The 21,086-nt window shown below is 40.8% G+C and overlaps 1 protein-coding gene across 1 annotated transcript; it reads right to left on the reverse strand.

Moving 5' to 3' along the window:
• Positions 1-867: 867 nt before the first annotated feature.
• Positions 868-19,805, reverse strand: LOC138054163 (protein C-mannosyl-transferase DPY19L1-like). Its single transcript, XM_068900660.1, has 14 exons — positions 19,776-19,805; positions 19,285-19,341; positions 18,283-18,363; positions 15,339-15,440; positions 14,266-14,337; positions 12,917-13,020; positions 11,070-11,100; positions 10,175-10,294; positions 9,312-9,413; positions 8,581-8,622; positions 6,274-6,304; positions 4,895-4,994; positions 2,364-2,489; positions 868-1,369 (listed from the first exon to the last, which is right to left on the reverse strand). The coding sequence occupies exons 1-14, from the start codon at positions 19,785-19,787 to the stop codon at positions 1,222-1,224; spliced, it is 1,128 nt and encodes a 375-aa protein (XP_068756761.1). The 5' UTR covers positions 19,788-19,805; the 3' UTR covers positions 868-1,221.
• Positions 19,806-21,086: the final 1,281 nt, after the last annotated feature.

The following is a 21,086-nucleotide window of genomic DNA, read 5'->3' on the forward strand; positions in this document are numbered from 1 at the left end:
TATGTTGCTATGTGGCAATCCAGTCGAAATCCGCGTCGCATTTTTCCGTCCCCCCCCCTCCCCCCCAACCGTGTCGGAAATCGGAAAAGTTGCGCAATAGGGTGTTTCCTGTCACTCCCCTGGTAAGCATTGCCTTTGTGCTTAGAGTCTTCTGCGCGTATGTTTGGTAGGTTTCAAGGGGTAGTAGAAATGCGTAGATTTTATCCGGTGGACAGAGTAGAATTCTTAATTAACCTGCCATGGCGGCGGAGTCGATGTAACGTGAATAGTGTTTATTGGATCAAAATATAGCCTTATGGAGTTCATGAATGGAACGACAATTCGATAAACACAAGCGATGAAAATTGAACATTGGGAATTTTCAAAGTGACGAATAATGTACTTCGACAAATCTTTCGATCGGACGTCGAGCAGTGATCTGTATTTCTAAATATTTTATTGACTGTGATGTTATGTACAACGCTGAAACCAAATGGCAAATTCTGTGGTAACTTGTCTGGTTGGATATGGGTTTAACAAACTCATTAAAGGAATTGAACACCTTGAATGCATCTGTGTTCATTCACGTCCGATGTTTGTTGTCTGGCTATTTATATTCATTTGCACTCAACTCTTCACACTCACATGTAGTTGCGTATGGTTTTTGACACGGAGTATGTTGCTTGTTTCCACGCACGGAATGAAATAGGAAGGTTTCTTTGCCTCTAATAGCAAACGATATGTTGTTTGTTTCAATAACATTTTTTGGCTGGAAAAGGTTTTTGTGAGATTCATCTGCCTTTGTGGATTCATCGCGTGGTGTAAATATTAACATACATAGGTTGAAATTTTATATGGGAGCAGTTTTCATAACGATGACAATACTTCTTTAAGCTTATCTACTGCGCATTTATTTAGGTGAGTTTTTTGACCAAATTTAATTTATGCCACAATTACTTACAAACAAGAAGCAATTTGAAAACTATATAGTGTTTCGTTTCTGGGAATGGTAATTTGTTAGGGTGTTTGGGAATGAATACGAAAATTTGAAGAGGACAAACACGTACCAAAGTCAACCCAGTTTATGTTCACGAGGCGTCTAGTTAAAATTAATTTTAATTTAATGTGGAATTACCAAACTCCACGCACTTTGCGAAGAACTATGAGGATAATTGATATACATTCTCCAACCACTGTCTTTGCTAAAATGTGAAATCAAAGTATTTTCCATGCAAGTTAATTTTAATGAAGTTTAAATACATAGTATTTCTCGTTATTGAAAATCATTTTAAACGGTCTTGAATCTTTTTCTAAGGCGTGACAACAGCTCGGTCGATTCCTGTTTTCCTTATCTTCCAGGTCCCAAATGTCAACCATACCGCACCCAGGCCTAAGGAGGAATAAAAAACAGTCACCAATCACTGTTTACGGTCTTCACAGCCAATGACATCTAGGCTTAAGTGACAGTAGACCAACAACATCACGACTAAACATCAACGATCAGAATGTTTATACCATTCACAGACGTTACATAAATTATTTGACTCAGAAGATGACCGCGCAGGTTGTCGAAAGGTCAGTCAATACCATCCTAAACAGTCCTCCTCAGGACTACACTCACCCGGGTGACCCGGATGATCGTACTTCGCTTGGTTATGAACTCAAAACAGTGTCAAAAAATCCTTTGAGGGAGCAGGGTTGGCGCAGTGGAGAGAGCAATCCCATGCATTCCATTAAGGTGGCTCTGGTTCGAGAACTGGGCTAAACGCCTTCGTGAGTTAAGTTTGTTGGCTCTCTGCACTTCTCCGAGATTTTCCTCTGGGCAGTCCAGTTTTCCCCTCCCACCAAAAAGAAACATGTTATTTGATCTTCTTTTATTCCATTCAATGTGATTCCTTAATTTTTTGTTCAAACCATCACCATAGCAGCAGTAATGACACAGCCATGGAAGTGTGGTAGCGGCAACGCTAATGGAATGAAGGGTTCACAACAAGAGAATGTGAGCTGAGAGAACGAATGCCTGAGACCCATCTTAACCTTATTTTTTGATTGCGCCCATGCTTCGAAGTTTGGTTTCATCTCATGACCGCGCGGTACACATATTTCCGGCAGTAACTGACCAATAAAGTGTCGTCTTTGAAATAACCACGCAGTATGACACAGAACTAACCATAGATCTCATACAATGTTTATCGGAATAGGGCCAAATATGAGGGCTTCGCTCCCTTCCGTCTACGTTAAAGCCTTCACCCCCCCCCCCCCCCCCCAAAAAATGACACTTGTACATTTTTACTCTGGCTAACACCTTATAGCTCTAGTTTACTATAGGGGGGGGGGGGGGAATGAGGAGTGAGGGGGGAGGGTTAAACCCAGGCTTGACTTACTTGGGTCTTCCCCGACACCACTGTGTGTCAATAACCACATGTGTAACTTGCATTGAATTCAGTGTCTCCCATACAACAGCAGGAGGCTTCCGACTGAAGATCTGGTAGACTTTGTGCGTTCGTTCCCTGTAATAAGAAAACGACGTCCCTCACTAACAGGCCACTCATGAAGACCTATAGCGTAAATTAGCTGCACGACTATCTTGATAAAGGTCACGAATTCTCCGCTTCTCCCCAACTTTAACTTTAATTCGCGTCAGAGACAACTGAAATCACAAAGTGTCCCGTAAACCCTACCCCTCAAGTAAAACTAAGCGGCGGAATTTATCCTTTAGATCGGAGTACGACGACGACTACGAGTACGAGTTTTCCGTACTGAACATGCGTATAAGGTTTGGAGGCCGACGTTTTTCGAAATGCGCATGCTCAGAACAGAAAACTCAAAGTCGTAGTCGTTCTCGTCCTCCGATATCTAAAGGTCCCAATAGGCCATTTCCGTGTTGCTGTTTGCCTCTGGTTCAAAACGAGTCTTGGTGCTCAACCATTCAAATGATAATGAGTTTGATTTGCATGAAAATATGCAACTCATTTCCATTTGAATGGTTTTGCACCAGGACTCGCTTTGAAACGGAGACAAACAGCAACTCGGAAATGGCCCATTCGTTAACCCTAATATTTCCTTATTGTTCGAAATAGGTAGCAAATGCTTAGATTTAACGAAACACTCGGTGTTGAATATCAAAACTGGGCGTGCACATAGTTTGGCGCGTTTCTGGATTAAAGTCAACAAGGGTGACGGACTGCTTCACATTATAACTTGCACAGAATAAAAAGAAAAAGACTGACGATAAATTTGAACTTTCCTCCGCCAAGTCAACAGAGAACTCAAGCAGAGGCGAAGAAACTATCTGCATATTACAATTTTTTTAAAAAAAACAATAGCTTTCCATTCTCAGAACGTGGTCGTAAATTTTGATGGTTCTTTGCCATCCGCTGCAAAACATCAACGCGAAAAAATAAGGTTTTCTAGGAACGTTTGTACGCAGCGATAAAGTTCTCACTGTCCCTCGACGCTCTTGTAGAGCCTTTAATTATTTACTCGCATATAATAAATCCAACCCTTTACGAAGTCCAAGCTATTTGCTATTTCTTTCGTAAATATGCTTGTGACTATAAATCAACTGTATAATTTAGATCGTTTCCAGATTTCAATGTTAATAGAGCGTTTTCACTCACGTGGTCGGCAGCTATATTGTATTACTGAAACAAAAGAAAGTATTAGCATAAAAATAGAGTTTTATTCCCGGAGGATTAGTTTGTCACACCATCATGACCGCCATTCCTTTGTTTTGGAACACCAACATGGCCGCCGTGACGTCATGTGAAAACGCTCTATAGATTTAAAGTCTCAGGATTAACCTTTTTTTATGAAGCTGATTATCAGTTCATACTAGCAGTCTCTATTGTTAAAGAAATGTATATATTTGAGTGCAGGTTACAGACGACAGAAAGAAATGCTCCTCGCACTTAACTGAAAATTTAATTAATTGTCTCATTCTCGCCACCAGAGCCTCGGACCTCATGTCTACGCACGACCCAAGGCTCTGGGAAACGCTATGTAGGAGAGCATGCGCCATACGGTTCTTATAGCCAACAATTGAATATTTGAATCTTACGGCGCCTGCTCACTCCTCGTGCTAACAAGATTGCAACAATTAGAGACGCTTTTGATTGTCCTTCACAAAACCCAATGAGAACACACTTTGTTTCTGGGTTCCCAGGAGCCGTGCGCAAAAGAGTAAAGCTCTGGGGTCGAGATTGTTAATTGTCTCTTCTAAACACCGGAAAAATCCAGGTGGCTTCAAAGGGATTCGAACCTCGGACCTCTGCGATGCCGGTGCAATGACCTTCCAACTGAGCTATGAAGCCACTCAGTTGAGAGCAGGTGTGTGGCTTCATAGCTCAGTTCTTCTCCAGCATTGTGCGACGTGAACGAGATGAAATAGGGCGCTTAAGCACGCGCGTTTTTGAGACCCGGACGGCAACCGGGAGAGAAAATTTTGCGTGCCAGGAGAGTGGTGTCTCCCAGATTTTTGTATTAATCATCTCTAACGGAGAAAAGATACTTAGCATTGTAAATGTGGTTGTGCGAAAGCAAGTTATAAGGGAAAATAACTCACTTCCGGTTGCCGTCCACGTCTCAAAAACGTGCGTGCTTAAGCTCCCTAATATCGTTTAAGACTTACGCTAGTGCAAAGTTCTATTTTGAGGTAAGTTTTCGTCGACGTCGCCGCCGTAGATCTTAAACGAAAAACCTTAAATAACAATGGCCACAACCAGGTTTTCTGAGCCCGCGAGACTGAGCACCCCCAGCAAACCATTGTTTTAACGAAAACCGCTGGTCAGCAACCTGGTTCTGGTCATTGCTGTCTAAGGTCGTCCATCGTAAACTCCCTAATGCGATGAACGCGACAATCACAGCCAAGCGGTGCGCAAAGGACCCACCCTCGAGCATCGGAAAAATGTGTTACCTTATCCCAACGTCTTCATAGTGGGGATGATTGACTATCGCTCTTCCTGTACACAGTTTGACGGTAGCCATAGTTGGCATGGCTCCTGCAAACACGGAACCTGGTGAACAAAAACATAAAATGAAACAACTAATGATTCTTAAATCACGGCATATCCAAAATATACAGCTCAACCAGGACAAATACGCTAAACCGATGTATGTCGCGTTTGAAAACCAGAGAAAAAAAGCCGGTCTCAACACAACTAAAAGAGAAGAATCGAAGCGTTCTTTCGGTTCAACAAAGCCGTGAGTACACGACAGCGAAATAACTGGCCTAACTAACTAAAATCGACGGAAGCGGTTCTGATAGGACAAAGACACCTGTGGCGTCGTCGATCAATATGGATTAAAATAAAAAACCGTCGTTCGGCACAATGCAAAAACAATCAAATTTTTCGGAAAGGGGAATTTCTCCATGCATCGTGTGAACGTGTTTCTCAATTTCTGGTTTGATATTCATTTCTCTCAACTGCTTTAAATCAATGGAACCCATGGCTCGAACCCATGACCGTGCGACTGCACTTACTCTACCATATGAGATATCAAGCCATCTTGGGGCTGGTCACTTGTGAGTTCGACCTCTATCCCAATTTCAATTTCCGCAGTTCAAATATGTGAACATTTTCTTTATTCTACAAAACTCAATACATACAGTCACTTAAATATTACCAGAGGTCTCGATCTGCGATGGAATTCAATCTATCAGTTTTTCAGTATTATTTGTTCTTAGAACGGCTACTGCTAGATGAGTTTTGCGGGAACAAAACGTGGCGGTATTGTATTCCCTGCACGCTCCACGATTTTGCATTACGCACGCGCAATCCCTCGTGCGGCTATTTGGTTGCAGGCCAATCAGAGGCGTTGTGGTCATCAGGCCTAATCTGATTGGCTAGAATTTGGAGGGATCCGTATTCTAAATTTAGAGATAACAGTGAACCAAGGCCAAATGAGAAGGATCTACACTTCTGAATTATGGCTTTCTGACCGAATGCATAAATGGCGGTCATAAAAATATTATTTTGTTTTTGTGCTTATTAGACCCACGGACAAAATACAAAAGAAATGTTACTTTAGAACGAGGCTAGTTGGTCTGATTAGCACATGAACAAAAAACAATTTATTAGTCACCATTTATGCATTCGGTCTATATTATATACAAAAAAAAATTATTTCAAAGGAAAGAATACATCCAAACGTACGTAACAGCATCAGACAAGAGAAAGATGTTCTAATACCGAGCAAAATCATGACGATAACCCGTCGATCTATGTGTCGGTTAAGAGGCATTTGATTCCTGGAATAAAATCAAAGGGACTTTACGACAATGGGTGGACTCACTCTTTGGAGTTTTTGCGTTGATCCACTCGACCTGAAGAGAAAAATAAAATGACCAGATATCCCCAACAACAGCTTCAAAAACTCGGGTGCATCATTTTAGTCAACAGAGTGTCTGAATGACCAGCAGCCGGTCAAGGTTACCAAATTATTAAATGAATGAAGTACATGTATATCTCAAGTGTGGGCAAGAGAAAATGAGGGGACAGAGAGGGAGGCTCCCGGTCCAGCCCTTGGGATATGTCATGTCCACGAAAGTTATTTTTAGACGAGCGGAAGTCTTTCTTCTAGCGGAAGTCTGTCTTCCGAGACGTCCGCAAGCAGGCCAACCACGGTCTGATGTTTGAAAGAAAATAAATATTAATCAGCCTTCCACGTGTGCCGCCATTTTCTCTTTTCACTAAGAACCTGTGAGCGAGGGAAGACTGCATGCGGACTTCTCGGAAGACAGACTTCCGCTGGAGCAAAGACTTCCGCTCGTCTAAAAATAACTTTCGTGGACATGACATATCCCGGCCAACGCCCTGAGCCTCCCTCTCTGTCCCCTCATTTTCTCTTTGTGTGGGTTATAGATGGAAGATAGAAGTGATCCTCGCACATATCTGGACAATTTGAGCAACTGTCTGTCACAGACACCTGAAAATTTCAGGCGGCTTCAACTGGATTCGAACCCATGACCTCTGCGATGTCGTTGCAATGCTTCATCAACTGAGCCACGAGTCCGCACAAATAGAGCGTTTTCACGTGACGTCACAGCGGCCATGTTGGTAATCCAAAACAAAGAAATGGCGGCCGTGATGGTGTACCAAACTAATCCTCCGGGAATTGAACTCTATTTTTATATTTTTCTTATGTTTCAGTAATCCAATATGGCTGCTGGTCACGTGATTGAAAACGCTCTTAGGCCGTTTTCGAAATATCAATATTCAACTTGATAGTGAGGCAGTGAGGATAAAAACAATAGAAACACGTTGGAATGAATGTGAAAAATATTTACACATCATCCACTTCCCTTTGTCTTCGTCCTCTACACCTCTCTTTCGAGCTGAGATTTAATATATCGACAAAGGCCTATTATTAAATGAACAGCATGTTTTGGACACGTATTTCAAAGAGCAATGTTCACTGTTTAAATACATGGCCGTCAAATTTCTTTTGATTCAAATTTGCCAACTAACAACGAAAGCCACTGACTCCGCAGGGATCTAGCCTGGAAATAAACGGCAATGGGTGAAGTCACTCGAAATATCGCTGAAGCGCTGATAAACAGTCTTCTGGGTGGTGTTAACATGATACCGAGGTGACTTTCGTACCGACGCGAGTTAGCTCCAGTACTCTCTCGTGGCTCTGTATTCCTTTACCGCCAGAAAATGTCACACCGGAACGAGTCATACTGGCGTGAGTTCACCCTAGTTGTTGCACCAGAGCGAGAATTTCGCTCCGGTACGAGTCGTTTAAATGACGAACAGCCACTCGCTTCGGTATAAACTTGACCTCTGGGTGGACTGGAACGGGTAGCGTGTGCGTAAATTTTGTCAATCCAAAATGGCACGTATTTAATCAACGTCAAGTGTGCTTTCAAGTAAACATGACATGAAACCGTGACGTAGGTATCACGTAAACCTGGTACGAAATCAAGTAGTCACTCGCCCCGGGGCCAGTCTCCCCGAACTAAGCGCACATTTCAAAAGTCCATATGACAAGCAAGCGGTCAAAGTTTTGAAATTCCTGTCGTAGGTCATTTTTCAAACGGCAAAAAATCGGTAAATCTACATCTCGAACTCTAAGTAAGAGTTGGTATTCAAAGAGATTAAAAGATGTCAACGGATGTGGATTCTTGGCCGAACGTTGCACGTATAGTTACGGTCGATCGCGGCAAGTTCATGTTAAATGACGTTTCGTTTGCGTTAAGGTATTCGTGGCTAATCGGTAATCGACCCTACTTTCATCGACTTAAGTGTTGATACATCTCAGGAAACATAACCCCTACAGAGCACGAAAGCGTTGTTAAATGACTGGTACTGTACATCAATGACCACCCCCTCCCCTGTAGAATTTTGTTAATGGTAACAGTAATGGGATTTATATACTACACGTATCACATCAGTCTCGTGGAGGTTCGCAATTCTGTGAGATGAACCACCAACACCGGAGGTCTTCCCCCTCACCACTTTTACACGGTTGCATTAATGAAAAGGGGAGGGAGGTGGCGGAACGAACAAAACGAATTTGCGCAGAGGACGCAAGCAACTCTTTTCGGGGAGTATCTCAACAATTTTTTTCCCTGACTGTAGATTTTTGGTTTCTCACCAGTTCCTCTTGTTCCGGGTTATTGTATTCTCCCTGTGTAGCCTGAATATAAAACAACACAAGGATTAAGAGCTACAGTCAACCCTCCAGGTGTCCGGTTTAGGAAGTTGGTAATAGTAATGGATTTATAATACTACACGAAAGCCCGCAGACAATTCACGAAGGCTGGGGTTGAAATTTGCGCAATATCCATGAGTATGGGCAAACAAGAAACGAACTATTTTTGAAATGCGTGTTCTTCATTGCTAATTGTTGTGGAGCGCTTCGGCCAAACCCCTGTCGGACAGAAACAGACAAAAAAATAAACAAAAGCTAAGCTGGGGGTTGCGTCCAAGAATGGCACCTTCCAAGTGACAGAGTGAATTCCAAGGGAAGCAGCGGAAACAACATTGAATGCAAGCGGGAAGTGGAAGGTGGGGGGAGGGGGTGAGAGAGCACACCCCTGCCCTACTCAGGGGTGCCTCCTGCTGCAAAACTGCACACAGTTCATTACTACCTATCACAAAAACTTCAGAATGTACACGCAATCTTATCTTCTAGGGTAAAAATACGTCAGTTACTGACAATGATCCGACCAATTCCTGACTTACAAAGGCGATGTGTGTTGAAGTCACACAAAACTCGGGAGTGCGACAGCAGTATTAACAAGTCCCGGTGAATTTGATGGAAAGCAACTTTGCATTACCGAGTCTACGGAGTGTTAAATCCGCGCAGGCTCATACAGTACTTACAAACTGCCCTTTAAGGTTGACGAGTCCTTGTACTGACATAGCAGCTATCAGCATAATAACAGCTGCTTGATGTTTCTTCTTATCACAAACTGAAGAAAATAACTAAAAAAACAAACGAAGAAAATGCGAAATAAGGAACACAACAGTAGAATATTCGTCCGCAAGAATAACTGTAAGCTACAAGACAAGAACACGCAATTCAGTGCTTACATTTCTCCTAGCTAAAATAACTTTTTAACCTAGTTTCTCCAAGAAACAGAGGCCAGTCCTCAATCCTTGCTGGTGTGACGACATTTCGATGATATAGCAAAGTGTGTTAGAAGACTGCTCGGTGCCAGTATGAGTTTGTAAGCCACAAAGTCATCATTTTATTTAAGTCTAAGGCTTACACAACAACACTGAAAAATGCTCTTCTCTTGCGAAGAAGGTAAATCACGAATGAAATAAAATTCAAATATTGCATTTTGTGAAAGGGGAAAACTGGAGCGTTCACAAAAAGCTCCTTGAAGGAGAACACAAAGCCATCCAGAAATTCAACAGGTTACGTTGGAACGGAACAAATCCGTGAACGTACGACGATTGCACTCGTAACAAAGAAATTAACAGTAAAGGAGCTTCAAACTTCACGCTTCCCGGGGTAAAACTTTAACTTGCAAGTGTCCCATTCAAGTGTCCCGTGAGTGATATCCTGCCTCTACATGCGACATACGCTTGCCTGAATTTGTTGATTCTCTTCCCTGCTCCGAGCGGAGAGTAGACCCCTCCCCTTCCTTCGCGGCTTTGCCGCTTGCTTGCACGGTTTTCGCAAAATTGACAAAAATCGGCTAACCATTCAGTATAAAAAACAAATAAACGCAGAGTACCTGTCTAGAAGCTAAGAGTGAAGCCATAACACACAGCGCTGGCGTACCAAAAAGTTTCAATCGCATGATGATAACTGCCATAGCAACAAACGCTAATGATTGCAGTACATGGTAGAAATGCTGAGAATGAAAAGAAAAAAAGAGCTTGTATCTATTTAATGCGCCCTCAACTGATGAGCATCGCACACAATAGAATTACGTTTTATCAAAATAACTGCACATCCTAGAACCAGTTGCAAAAATGTTGAGATATCTTGTGTGAAAAAAAAGCGTTTACCGACGTCATAGGATGGCCGAGAAAAAACGTTGTGCAAAAAAACAAATAGGCTCCCTTCCCCGATTCACTGTTGTTCATTTAAGTTTTGTAGAAGGCACTGCTAAGCCAGAAACATTGCAAAGGGTGGGCAGGATGCATTATCTTGAATCGCATGGCTTTAATCATGCGCAGTTGCAAAAAAAGACGTAAACTATCTGGAACGAGAATCGAACTTATGACGCCGCGTTTGGGCTGCACACTGCCTTGCAATTGAGCAATCAATTGCAAGCTATCTAGGAGCTGGAAAATTGCGCCGGAACCTGAGGTGTATCCCAAACTAGGTAGGACATAATTACCAAAGTCGCTGTTCGTTGAATGGATTTTTACCAGCCTTCTTGCCAACGGTTAAAGTTATTTTGTTAATTACGATAGTAGTTTCCATCGATAATAAGGTCATATTGTTCTCTCTCTCATACTGACAGAAATGCGGATATGGGAGTAAACCTTTTACTTGACAGAACTGTGCGCACTTAACGACTTTCAATCATCGTTCACTGTCTCTTTTGAAAACTCTTAAATCTGATTTCAAGGAGGTATTAACAAGATCACGTGAAAAAAAAAACGTAAATCCGGTGTTACCTCTGCATAAGGTTTCAAATTAACTTCTGCCCTGAAAATGAAAAAAAAAAAAAAACACGTATCAAAATAACCAATTCAAGAGACAACTGTCAATGCTCTTCTCAAGAAAATGCAAACTAGTCAGAAAAGAACGGCGTGACTTTCATGTCAAGATTTTTTAATCATCGCAGTTGTAAACGTTACTTGAGCAGTAACGAAAGGAAAACCAGAAAGGTAACTTGGGCTTTGGACTTTTGGATCATTGAAATTGCGAACGTTATTTAAGCAGTAACAAAAGGCGTGACTTCCACAAGAAAAGCAGTGAGGGTTGTATCATAACGAAGTTCCTTCAGATTTGCTATCAGGTCACTGAATACACAGCAATAGGCAACTTTCACGATAGCGTCATTCGACTACAACTACCAGATTCAGTTAGTTTTTCTTTTCTTATTTAAATTTTGTTTTTCCCAGTGGGGTAAAAATAACAATAGCTCTAATTAGCATGCGACAAGCAAAACCTGAAGGATTCTGGTACTTGTAGTCAAGCGGCGTCATCATAATAGGTCATCACTTCTTTCCATCCCTCAAGCTGACATTTCCCTTTTTATTCAACTTATACGACTTACAGTCTACTTTAGACTTCAAATCTACTTCAACGAAACAAAGATTTTAAACAAGCTGAGAAGATTCACAATAAGAGGCAAAGAGTTGAACCCGGATCAATGGCTTCACCTTGCAGTTTCGGATATCCACTAGACTAACCAGACAACCTCCCGGAAAATCGAATTTTTTATAGTATTGAAATAGTAGTACCCAGCAAAACAAATTGAAAGTTAACCGTCTTCAACGGGGTTTTTAGACCTAAATACTGTAGATCAGCGCGGCATAGCTTAGAAACGCTATTTCTTGTTGAACTAAAGCTGTAATTCTGCCTGTTTTCATTCTTTTTAGAGCGGTAAGCTTGTCAATATTAACATGGGATATTGCGTCATGTAATTGTTACGAAATGTCCAATGTCAGTTTGAGGGATGGAAATTAGCGTTAACCATCATAATAAGCCTTTTGCAACTAATGATCACATGGTACAAAATCCGCCATGCTGGAGGGCAAAGCTCATTATTATTCCCCCACTGGGACATTAAAACAAAGAGACCTGACTTGCCTTTGTTTTAATGTTCCAGTGGGGAAATAATAATGAGCTTGCCCTCCAGCATGGCAAAAGGCCTATTTTTCGTGTGATCTGCATCCATGTTGTTTTTCCTCGAAACAAACGAGACTAAATGCATACAAATAGAGCTTTGTTCCCGGGGGAAATCAGCATAACCACATGACCACCATTAAGCTATGTGCTATACGATTGTCAGTTGAGGCTATACCTGGCAAAGCAAACCAGCGCAGGAAACATTCACAGATTTATTAATTTGTCGTCAATTAGTCTTTCGTCATAACAAAAGGAACTCGCTTCTACATGTTGCTTGTGTTTATGTTTGCATCGCTCGTGAAAAGAAGACCCGCTTCCTGTGTTCTTCAGTTTTTAATATCAACAATACAGGCAACCTTTGGCTAGTCGGTTCCTACCAGGAGCCCATAGCCAGGAAGGAGCTTGCAACTCCATTACTAGGTCTATGTAATGGCACTTTCACATATCAAGCTATTTTTAGACGAGTTCTTAAATAACATTTGGCTTGCACAAGAGACCATTCTCAATCCTATGGGTAACAATTTCTCATGCAAGACTTGTGATTAGCTGGTCTGGTCTCCCGGCAAAATCAATCTAAAAATAACTCCATCTGTGAAAACGCAGTTCCACAAATACGATGAAGTAGTCAGCTTCCAGTCATGGTCTCCTGGACTTTCCTGGTTCCTACCTGTAATCCTCCCTTTCATCCACATCCGATTCGGAGTCCGATAATTTAGCTTTAGTCGGCATGCGTCTGGAAGTGTTCCAAGTCTTCCATTCGTTTCTAAGAACCTGGAAACATCATAAAGAACCAAAATAATTTTCAATGGAACAAAAATTAAGCAAAATGAAGCTCATTTTTGTACAGACTTTCCGCTTAATTTGGAAATTTCTTTCAATTTTAATCAGTTAGGTTGTTCTACTGGCAATCAGCAAATTTTTTCTACCTTTTGTGTGTAAGAAAAAGAGATCATACAAATTATTCCATATTGGTCACCTTTTTAAAATTCCTTTGTTTGTATTCGGAAAAAAATTATCAGAAAAGTGCAAATTGCAGGCAAAAAATTGCGCCGCAATGGAGTGCAATCTCGGACAGAACTCGTTGCGAAAATGTGACACACCACTATAATTTGACCATTCGTTAATTTGCCTGTAAAATAGAAGATTAACTTCTCCATACTGACCCCCCCTCCCCCCCACTCCCTCCCCCTAATCCAATCTTGGTTTAGAAACGACTAAAGGCTTGCACAGTATTCCTCACCACATTATCAACATTGGTATGGGGGGGGGGAGAGGGGTGGGGATGACGAATAACCTTTGTTTGTGAGTGCATGTGAAGTTTTGTCCAAGATTGTAGCTTTGTTCAATGAAAATATTATTTCCTGTTATTGTAATAATTATGCGATTACTCCAAGTTGCTCGGAAGGGCGAATATGAGTCCACATTCCAATAATAAAATTGGTAAGAACGGTGTAGATATTCAGAGAGAAAACTGAAAACTCATCGTCAAGTGCTCTCGTCCTCCACATGACCTCAAATTTGATCATTTCACGTCGTTGTGAAGACGAGAACGATGAAGAAATGTATCAAAATGTAAAGCGCACTTGCAGGGCGTGCAGAACTATTGTTTTTGCTAATTAAACCTATTGTTATGTGGCGTTCTCTTAGCCGTCGTCGTCGTCCTTGCTTAAAGTCCCTATTAATTTTGCAGTGAACCAAGTTGAAAAAAAAATTGTTGGTCAAAATGAGACAAACGAAATTTTAAAATAAGCCCATTACCCGGAGTCTACATCCTCTGAATCAACTCTGTCCCGTATCTTTTGGGTGTTTCACAATAGCCAATCATAAGAGACCTATGGTCAGGCATCGATTACATTACATACAACACACCCAAAATACGAAGGTTTTTCAAAATATAGCTGTTCTAACTATAAAAGACACACGATAGGGTTGACTCAAGAGTACCATACGTACAGTGCTGTAAGGAACTGAGATACGGGTAATGGGCTGCTGATAGTATACATCTGTATTATTTACCTTCATGATAACAGTACTCATAGAAACAACAGCAGCGGGCAAGACCAAGGTCTTGGTCAATTTTCCTGGAGTCTGATTAAAAGGAAAAAAAGATACTATTAAGCTGCCTTTAAAAAGCTGGAGTATTTCACGCTTCTCTCGTGCTTAGAAACCGCCTGCGTGCATCCCGAATTACCAGCGGTTGCAAGCTGTGAGAAAAGCGTGCTCATTTTGCATACAATAGAGCACACGTCATTTCTTGTCAGCATAGCCAGCAGAACATGGGCTAAATGTAAATGCAAAATTGACCAATCAGAGCACATGTTATCTCAGAATTTTGTGTGAGACTTTCTCCCACAACGAAATGGCCCTAAATTAAAACTTCTCACAAAGTCTAAAAACAGGTTTTTCGAACAAAAACTCGTCAAGTATGGCATTTCTCGGTTTTTTTACTTCCAGATATTTCCAGAGACTTCTAAAGATTTTTAGCATTCTCAGCAATTAGACAGTATACTCCTCCTCACAATCGCTGAAAACATGGTGGGGGAATTTCTAGAGACAGACCAAACAACCAGAAGACATCAATTTATATGTTACCAGCAACCCAACCAAGTATCATAGCCTTTAGTAACTCTTTTTTTCCAACAATTTAAGTCTGGAACTCACTACCTCTGGACGTACAGTGTAGTGTCTGCTATAACGTAATCTACCTTTAAACAGCCAGCCTTGCCTGTTTTTAAATCCCTCAAGGTACCTTGGCCTAGACTGCAGTTGCACAGGCCTTAAAATGGTGCTGGCCTAACTCTTCCCCATGCCCTATTGGAAAAAGCTACATTTTGGGAGTAGCTCTTCTGAGTTCTAAGTTACTGAGATATCTGTTATGTACGTCATTCAGCAAGGGGTGTCGACGATGTAAAATCCAAGCCACCTATTCCTATCCCGCCTATCGACATCGCTCGTGAATTTTCAGCCCTATGCGACCGTAGATGTATCTGCTCACTGGTCTTCGACGAGAATACACAATATATTGACTTCAACTGCGAAGAGCTACAGCTAACTCAACTAGCTGCAATTTGTTATTCGAGGACACTCACCTCTTGATCCAAAAAGTCAAATTCCGGTGCGCATGTATACAAAGATGTATCGAAGTTCCTGAAGTTGGTGAACTTGGAGCGCAAGATACTTGCTATGTGTGCCTTAATATAAAGAAACAAAAAAAGCACTGTTAAACATTTGGCTATCTCATTTGCCAGAAGCCATTAGACCACCTAAGAATAAATAAATCTTTCTTGGAGTTTGCATACATTACTAGTTATAGCTGTCGCTAAAGTGCCAACGAGCCAAGCTTGCGTGATCTGGCGGCTGCAAACATCACGCGGCGTACTCGTGCGGCACTCTCATTGGTTATCGCTACGGTCAACATTTCATCGCTTTGGTCTACATTACAGCTTTTGGTCTACATTACACTCAAATTTGAAGCGCTTCTGAGATTTCGTCCGCCTAAAAATCTTCTCGCGGCTCTATAAGCTGCCGCCTCGCCAGGCCTTCTGTCTTCAGAAGGCCTGACTCGTTGGCAATTATTGAACCCTGTGTGTAGCCTCGAGGATCAGGTTACAGTCATATAGTCAATACTACACAGTTCTCCTCAACAGAACTCCATACATTCTGAGAAAAATGTCGCTATTTTGTTCGTCTTTGGGTTCAACTAAGCGCTTTGTAATGACCATTGTAATCCAAACTTTGTTTTTCATAGGATTGCAAACTGTAAAGTTTGGTTTTAAACACTATTTACACAGTACTCCATCGAACGAATATAAATGAGAACTTATTACTCAATTAATCTTTTAAGTTCCCGCAATAGAAGGGAGTACTGTTCAAAATGAAGGCATTTCTTTATTCCAAGGGTCAAATTCACAATCAGTTACTTTGCAGTATTAAATTCTATCCATAATCATTCAAGTTGTATCGAAACGTACCGCACTGGCCTCGAAAATTCCCACATACTTGTGGAGTACTGTGTGAAACACCGTTCTGTAGTCATTTATTAACATACGGCAAGAAGACGAATTAACAAGATGTAACTTTTTACGCAGAATGACATACAAATGCAACATTTCTTGTTCGTTTTGATTATTAACGTTTTATACTTTGTTTCTTGTGATGTCAAACTCTAAGGAACTTCGTATTCACGAAACGCCAAGAATTTAGAGCCTTACATATGTAACTTTTAAGTGTTATCGGGAAATCATACGCGTGGTAAGTGTTCATTATACGTCAATAGGTCGCCATTCACTCTCGCCACATCACCTGAAGGCCATCTAAAAATGCATTTACTTAATAAACCGGGAAAAAAAATAGTACAACAACCAATTTTCAGTTCCAAACACATGGTTTACATGTCTTGGTGAGGTTTGAATTAGGCAAAAAAAACCTTTGCTATATTACCATTGTGGGAGTAACACAAAGAACAATACGTCGACCATTACAGGTCACTTGTCTTCTAACTATTTTGTATATTTTGCAGGAATTGTGCCTCTAGATACCGAATTTACGCTGCAATACGTTTTTAAGTGGTGAACTTCATGAAACAGAACGGCAATTTTACGGACAAAGGACTTTCAATGCGCATTGTTGTACCGGTCCTAAGATACCGTTGTAACGCAATATTGTGTCACGGAAAACCATTCCTCGGACTGAGCACATAGGTGGCTTTAGCAAATTCCATGTTCTGAGAATGGTGCCCAAAAACAACGACAATAAAGATAATCCATGGAACCGTAATTATGGAGAATAACAACTGCATATCTTCCGTAAATTTTGTGTTATACGCCAAAAACTGTTTACAGTTGTTTTCAGACAATCATGGACAAAAGTGTTGGGAAGGTAACTTCATTTTACAGATACCCCCCTCCCCCTTTTCAATGTTGGATTTTCCAGGGAAAAAAAGGGTGACTTTTGTTACCTGAAGAACTCCAACATTGAATATGGGGGAGGGGGCCACAAGAGCACGGTATTTCCTAAATAGTTAGAAAAATCTAATTAGGTGTGAAGTGAGCTGATGCGCGCAACCTTCCCAACAACTTTTGACCACGATTGTCTGAAAAAGGTCGAATCGCAATAAATACGATTTTATGCACGTGGTTTCATTCCTTTAGCAGAAACTCGAAGAAGTGGCAAAATATTGGCATTTCGATCTGTTTCGTTCAAGTTATTGCTGAAATCAAGCTCAAATAACGTCTTCATATTTTCTTTTTGATAATCTCGCAAATAGTTACGTGGGATGTTTACGAACTGAATAAGAATAATTCCCGGTGAGCTGTACCATATATCTATTCGCTGTTGTTAGATATGCAATATTTGCCATAAATACGCCATAGATTTTGCTAGGATAGGTCGTAAGTGGCTTTTCATTGCCAACGAGTCAGGCCTTCTGAAGACAGAAGGCCTGGCGAGGCGGCAGCTTATAGAGCCGCGAGAAGATTTTTAGCTATAACTAGTATACTAGTTATAGCTGTCGCTAAAGTGCCAACGAGCCAAGCTTGCGTGATCTGGCGCCTGGCGGCTGCAAACATCACGCGGCGTACTCGTGCTTAACTCTCATTGGTTATCGCTACCGTCAACATTTCATTGCTTTGGTCTACATTACAGCTTTTGGTCTACATTACACTCAAATTTGAAGCGCTTCTGAGATTTCGTCCGCCTAAAAATCTTCTCGCGGCTCTATAAGCTGCCGCCTCGCCAGGCCTTCTGTCTTCAGAAGGCCTGACTCGTTGGCAATTATCTGTCATATGGTATTGCCTGTACCGTACAAAACTCTCTGAGCTATAGATCCACACCGTCGAACGTTATCATTAAAAGTTCAAAGTTCATCCTCTCATGAACTGAGCCGTATTCTCCTTAGACATCAATTTAGTTACTTCATGTGCATGAAAGAAAGATCCTTGAACAGAAACCTAGAATTTGAAAACAAAAGCAAAATTGGTTCCAACAGTCACAAAATATCTGCTTCAACTCGGCATAAACGTATGGTTAACTTACGTCATCAGCAATCCCAAGCATTTTTGCCGTAGCAAACTTGATTCCCACAGTCCCCACAACAAAAAGAACACCTTGAGTTGCCTGAGAAGATCCAAGACGTACATTGAATGTTCTAAATTTAGTACTATTATAGCAACGTCATCAGAAATAAGAATTAGTGTTTTTTTTTATCATTTCCTAGTTGCTCCAAATCCCCCAAGATTAAAACTGCAACAAACAATGTTTTAGCACCCTGATATCCACTATAGGAAGTTTTTTGGGTCATTACATTTTTAAACTAAACTATCTATGGCACGTGAGCAACTTCTTACAGGTACTGTAGCAAAATTTGCCTGAAATGAGAAATCCAGAGGGTTTCCCGTTTACTATTATTTCGAAACAGAGTCAAATGAAACTTACCTAATAAAAAAGTGACACCAAGGAAATGCACAAGAGTTGAAGGCAATAAATGTACTAAGTTATGCCCTTCAAAGGCCCACGTTCACCCTACAGGCACTGCGTGCCGTGAAACAATTTTCATACACATGAAAATCCCGCCAAAGCTGAAATTCATCCAATCAGATCACTATGATAAGCAATGCGAATTTCCATATAACAAAAACAAACAGTCGAAAAGCCTGTTGGTTGAAAGTGGGCCTTTAAGTAATAAATTGTGGAGTTGTATACATGAAAGGTAAAGTCTGCTACAGGCCTAGAAGGCCCATCAGGCCAGCGCTTATCTCCGGTTTCTGTAGCATGTCAAAGCGACTAGGAGTATTTCTACTCCCTCCCTGGATGGGATGCCAGTACATCGCAGGGTTATCCCCAGCATTAAATTTGCTGGTACCCATTTATACACCTGGGTGGAGAGAGTAAAGTGTCTTACCCAAGAACACAACGTAATGTCCCCGGCAAGGACCCAAACCCAGACTACTCGATCCGGAGTCAAGCACACTAACCATGAGGCCATCGCGCCAACCATGCACATGTATACATGTAGGTCATCAAAAAAATAGTACTTACCCAAACGAGGAGCTGGTGTGGCAATTGATAAATATAAGGTTCAAGCTTGGCTATAATCTAAAAACAAAATGATAGCAAAGCCAATGATCAAGGGATGGACGTAACAAATGAACTTAAAAGTTCAGGTATAACTATTAAAATTAATAGCAAAGATCGTTGCTGTGACCTAACATTGTTAATTTGCCAACTAGAGCATCACTGACTGCGGAAATATAAAGGGTCCCCAGCACATTTGAATAACAAAAGCTGTTTATTAACAGATAAGTTCTTTATACTGCAACATCAAAAACAAACAATTCACTGTTAGCTGATAATTCTTAATTAGTCTAATTGTTTCAACAATTTTTAGCTCAGTAGTAACCACTATAGCTCAAGGACAAACACCAGAAACAACTTTGTTTTCATATAAATAATTATCAGTTTATTCTTAGTGTATGTTTTAAAAACAAAAGGTAAAGATTTTAACATCAAATTTGATTTCTTATACTTACTAAAGTTGTCATGAGGGCAGACAAGAAGAATGAACTGCAAGTGCAAAGGAAAAAGACCTTAGAGGCTGCAATTTTTGAATTTAACCAGCTGCGAAGTAGTGACAGATATAAAAAAAAAGAGTTTCACTGCTTCAAAACAAAGGCAGTAACCATTTAAAAAAATCTGTCGCATATTATAGAGGGGTATTGGCTTACAGTGTTTGTGAAGAGTTCTTGTCAAAGTTCAACAATTGTCACCTTGAACGATGGTGGTTAAAATTGAAAATTATTAAATTTTGACCAGAAATCTTCAATCCCATTTGGTCATCTGGGACATTAGAAAATTTCAAACTCAGGCAAGCAACTGTCTTAGATCACTTGCCCAATGGAGAAGCATCCACTCAATTCTCTAATTTGTTTTTTTTGGAACCTTGTCTTTCCAATTGCATGCATTCTTAGATCATGTTGTCCTTCTTCCTTCCATGTGTCGATTTTTGATCAGTTTAGAACTTGCTGTGGTTAGTTTGGATGGGATCCTTTTGTTTACCCCCCCCCCCCCCCATCCCCCCTGCCGTGGTTTTGTTTAGTCTCAGTAAAGACTCTCTCTGTCCAATTCTCTCAGAACACTTGCCCAATGGACAAGCAGCCACTCAATTCCCCAAATATTACTAGAGAATTCGAAAGATGACTTGCAACAAAAAGCATAAAGTACTTTTCTAAAAATCGTATTAAAAGAGATTTCTTAAAACATAAAACTATAAAAGTTAGAGATAACAAGTTAAACCGACGTTTCGGAGTAGACATCACTCCATTATCAAGGTAAAAATGTTCTATGATGCTAAAATTACAGTATTAAAAACGATTGACGCTAAGAATTAACATAATAAGCACGTGCGAAATTGGCTATAAGAATACTTTAGCACGAATGGAATCCGATTGCACATTGAGGCTAGGCTTAAGTGTTCTTATAAATAACATTTCAAACACTAAGCAATCAAATTTGTTTTTACATTTTTTGAGCACCTCAAAGCGTTTAAGCAGGTCCCGAGGGATCGACCCGTGTGCGTTCTTATAGTGTCTGGCAATAGCCGAGGACTGTTGCTTATGTCCCTTTACACGATTGTGTAAATGTCCGCGTGTGTAGCCTACATAACCTTCATCACAAAGGTCACATTGAAATTTATATACAACACACTGCTGATTTATGATCGGCGGCTTTGCCTCTTTCACTTTCAGTTCCTGTTCAATTTTTCTGCTGGTAAATACAGGCTGGATGGTTTTGTTTACTTTCAGGCTCAAATCCTTAAGTTGTTTTTTTACAAATTCTGCTGA

Source organism: Montipora capricornis, chromosome 1 (genome assembly GCF_036669925.1).
Source record: "Montipora capricornis isolate CH-2021 chromosome 1, ASM3666992v2, whole genome shotgun sequence".
Taxonomy (NCBI): Eukaryota; Metazoa; Cnidaria; class Anthozoa; order Scleractinia; family Acroporidae; genus Montipora; species Montipora capricornis.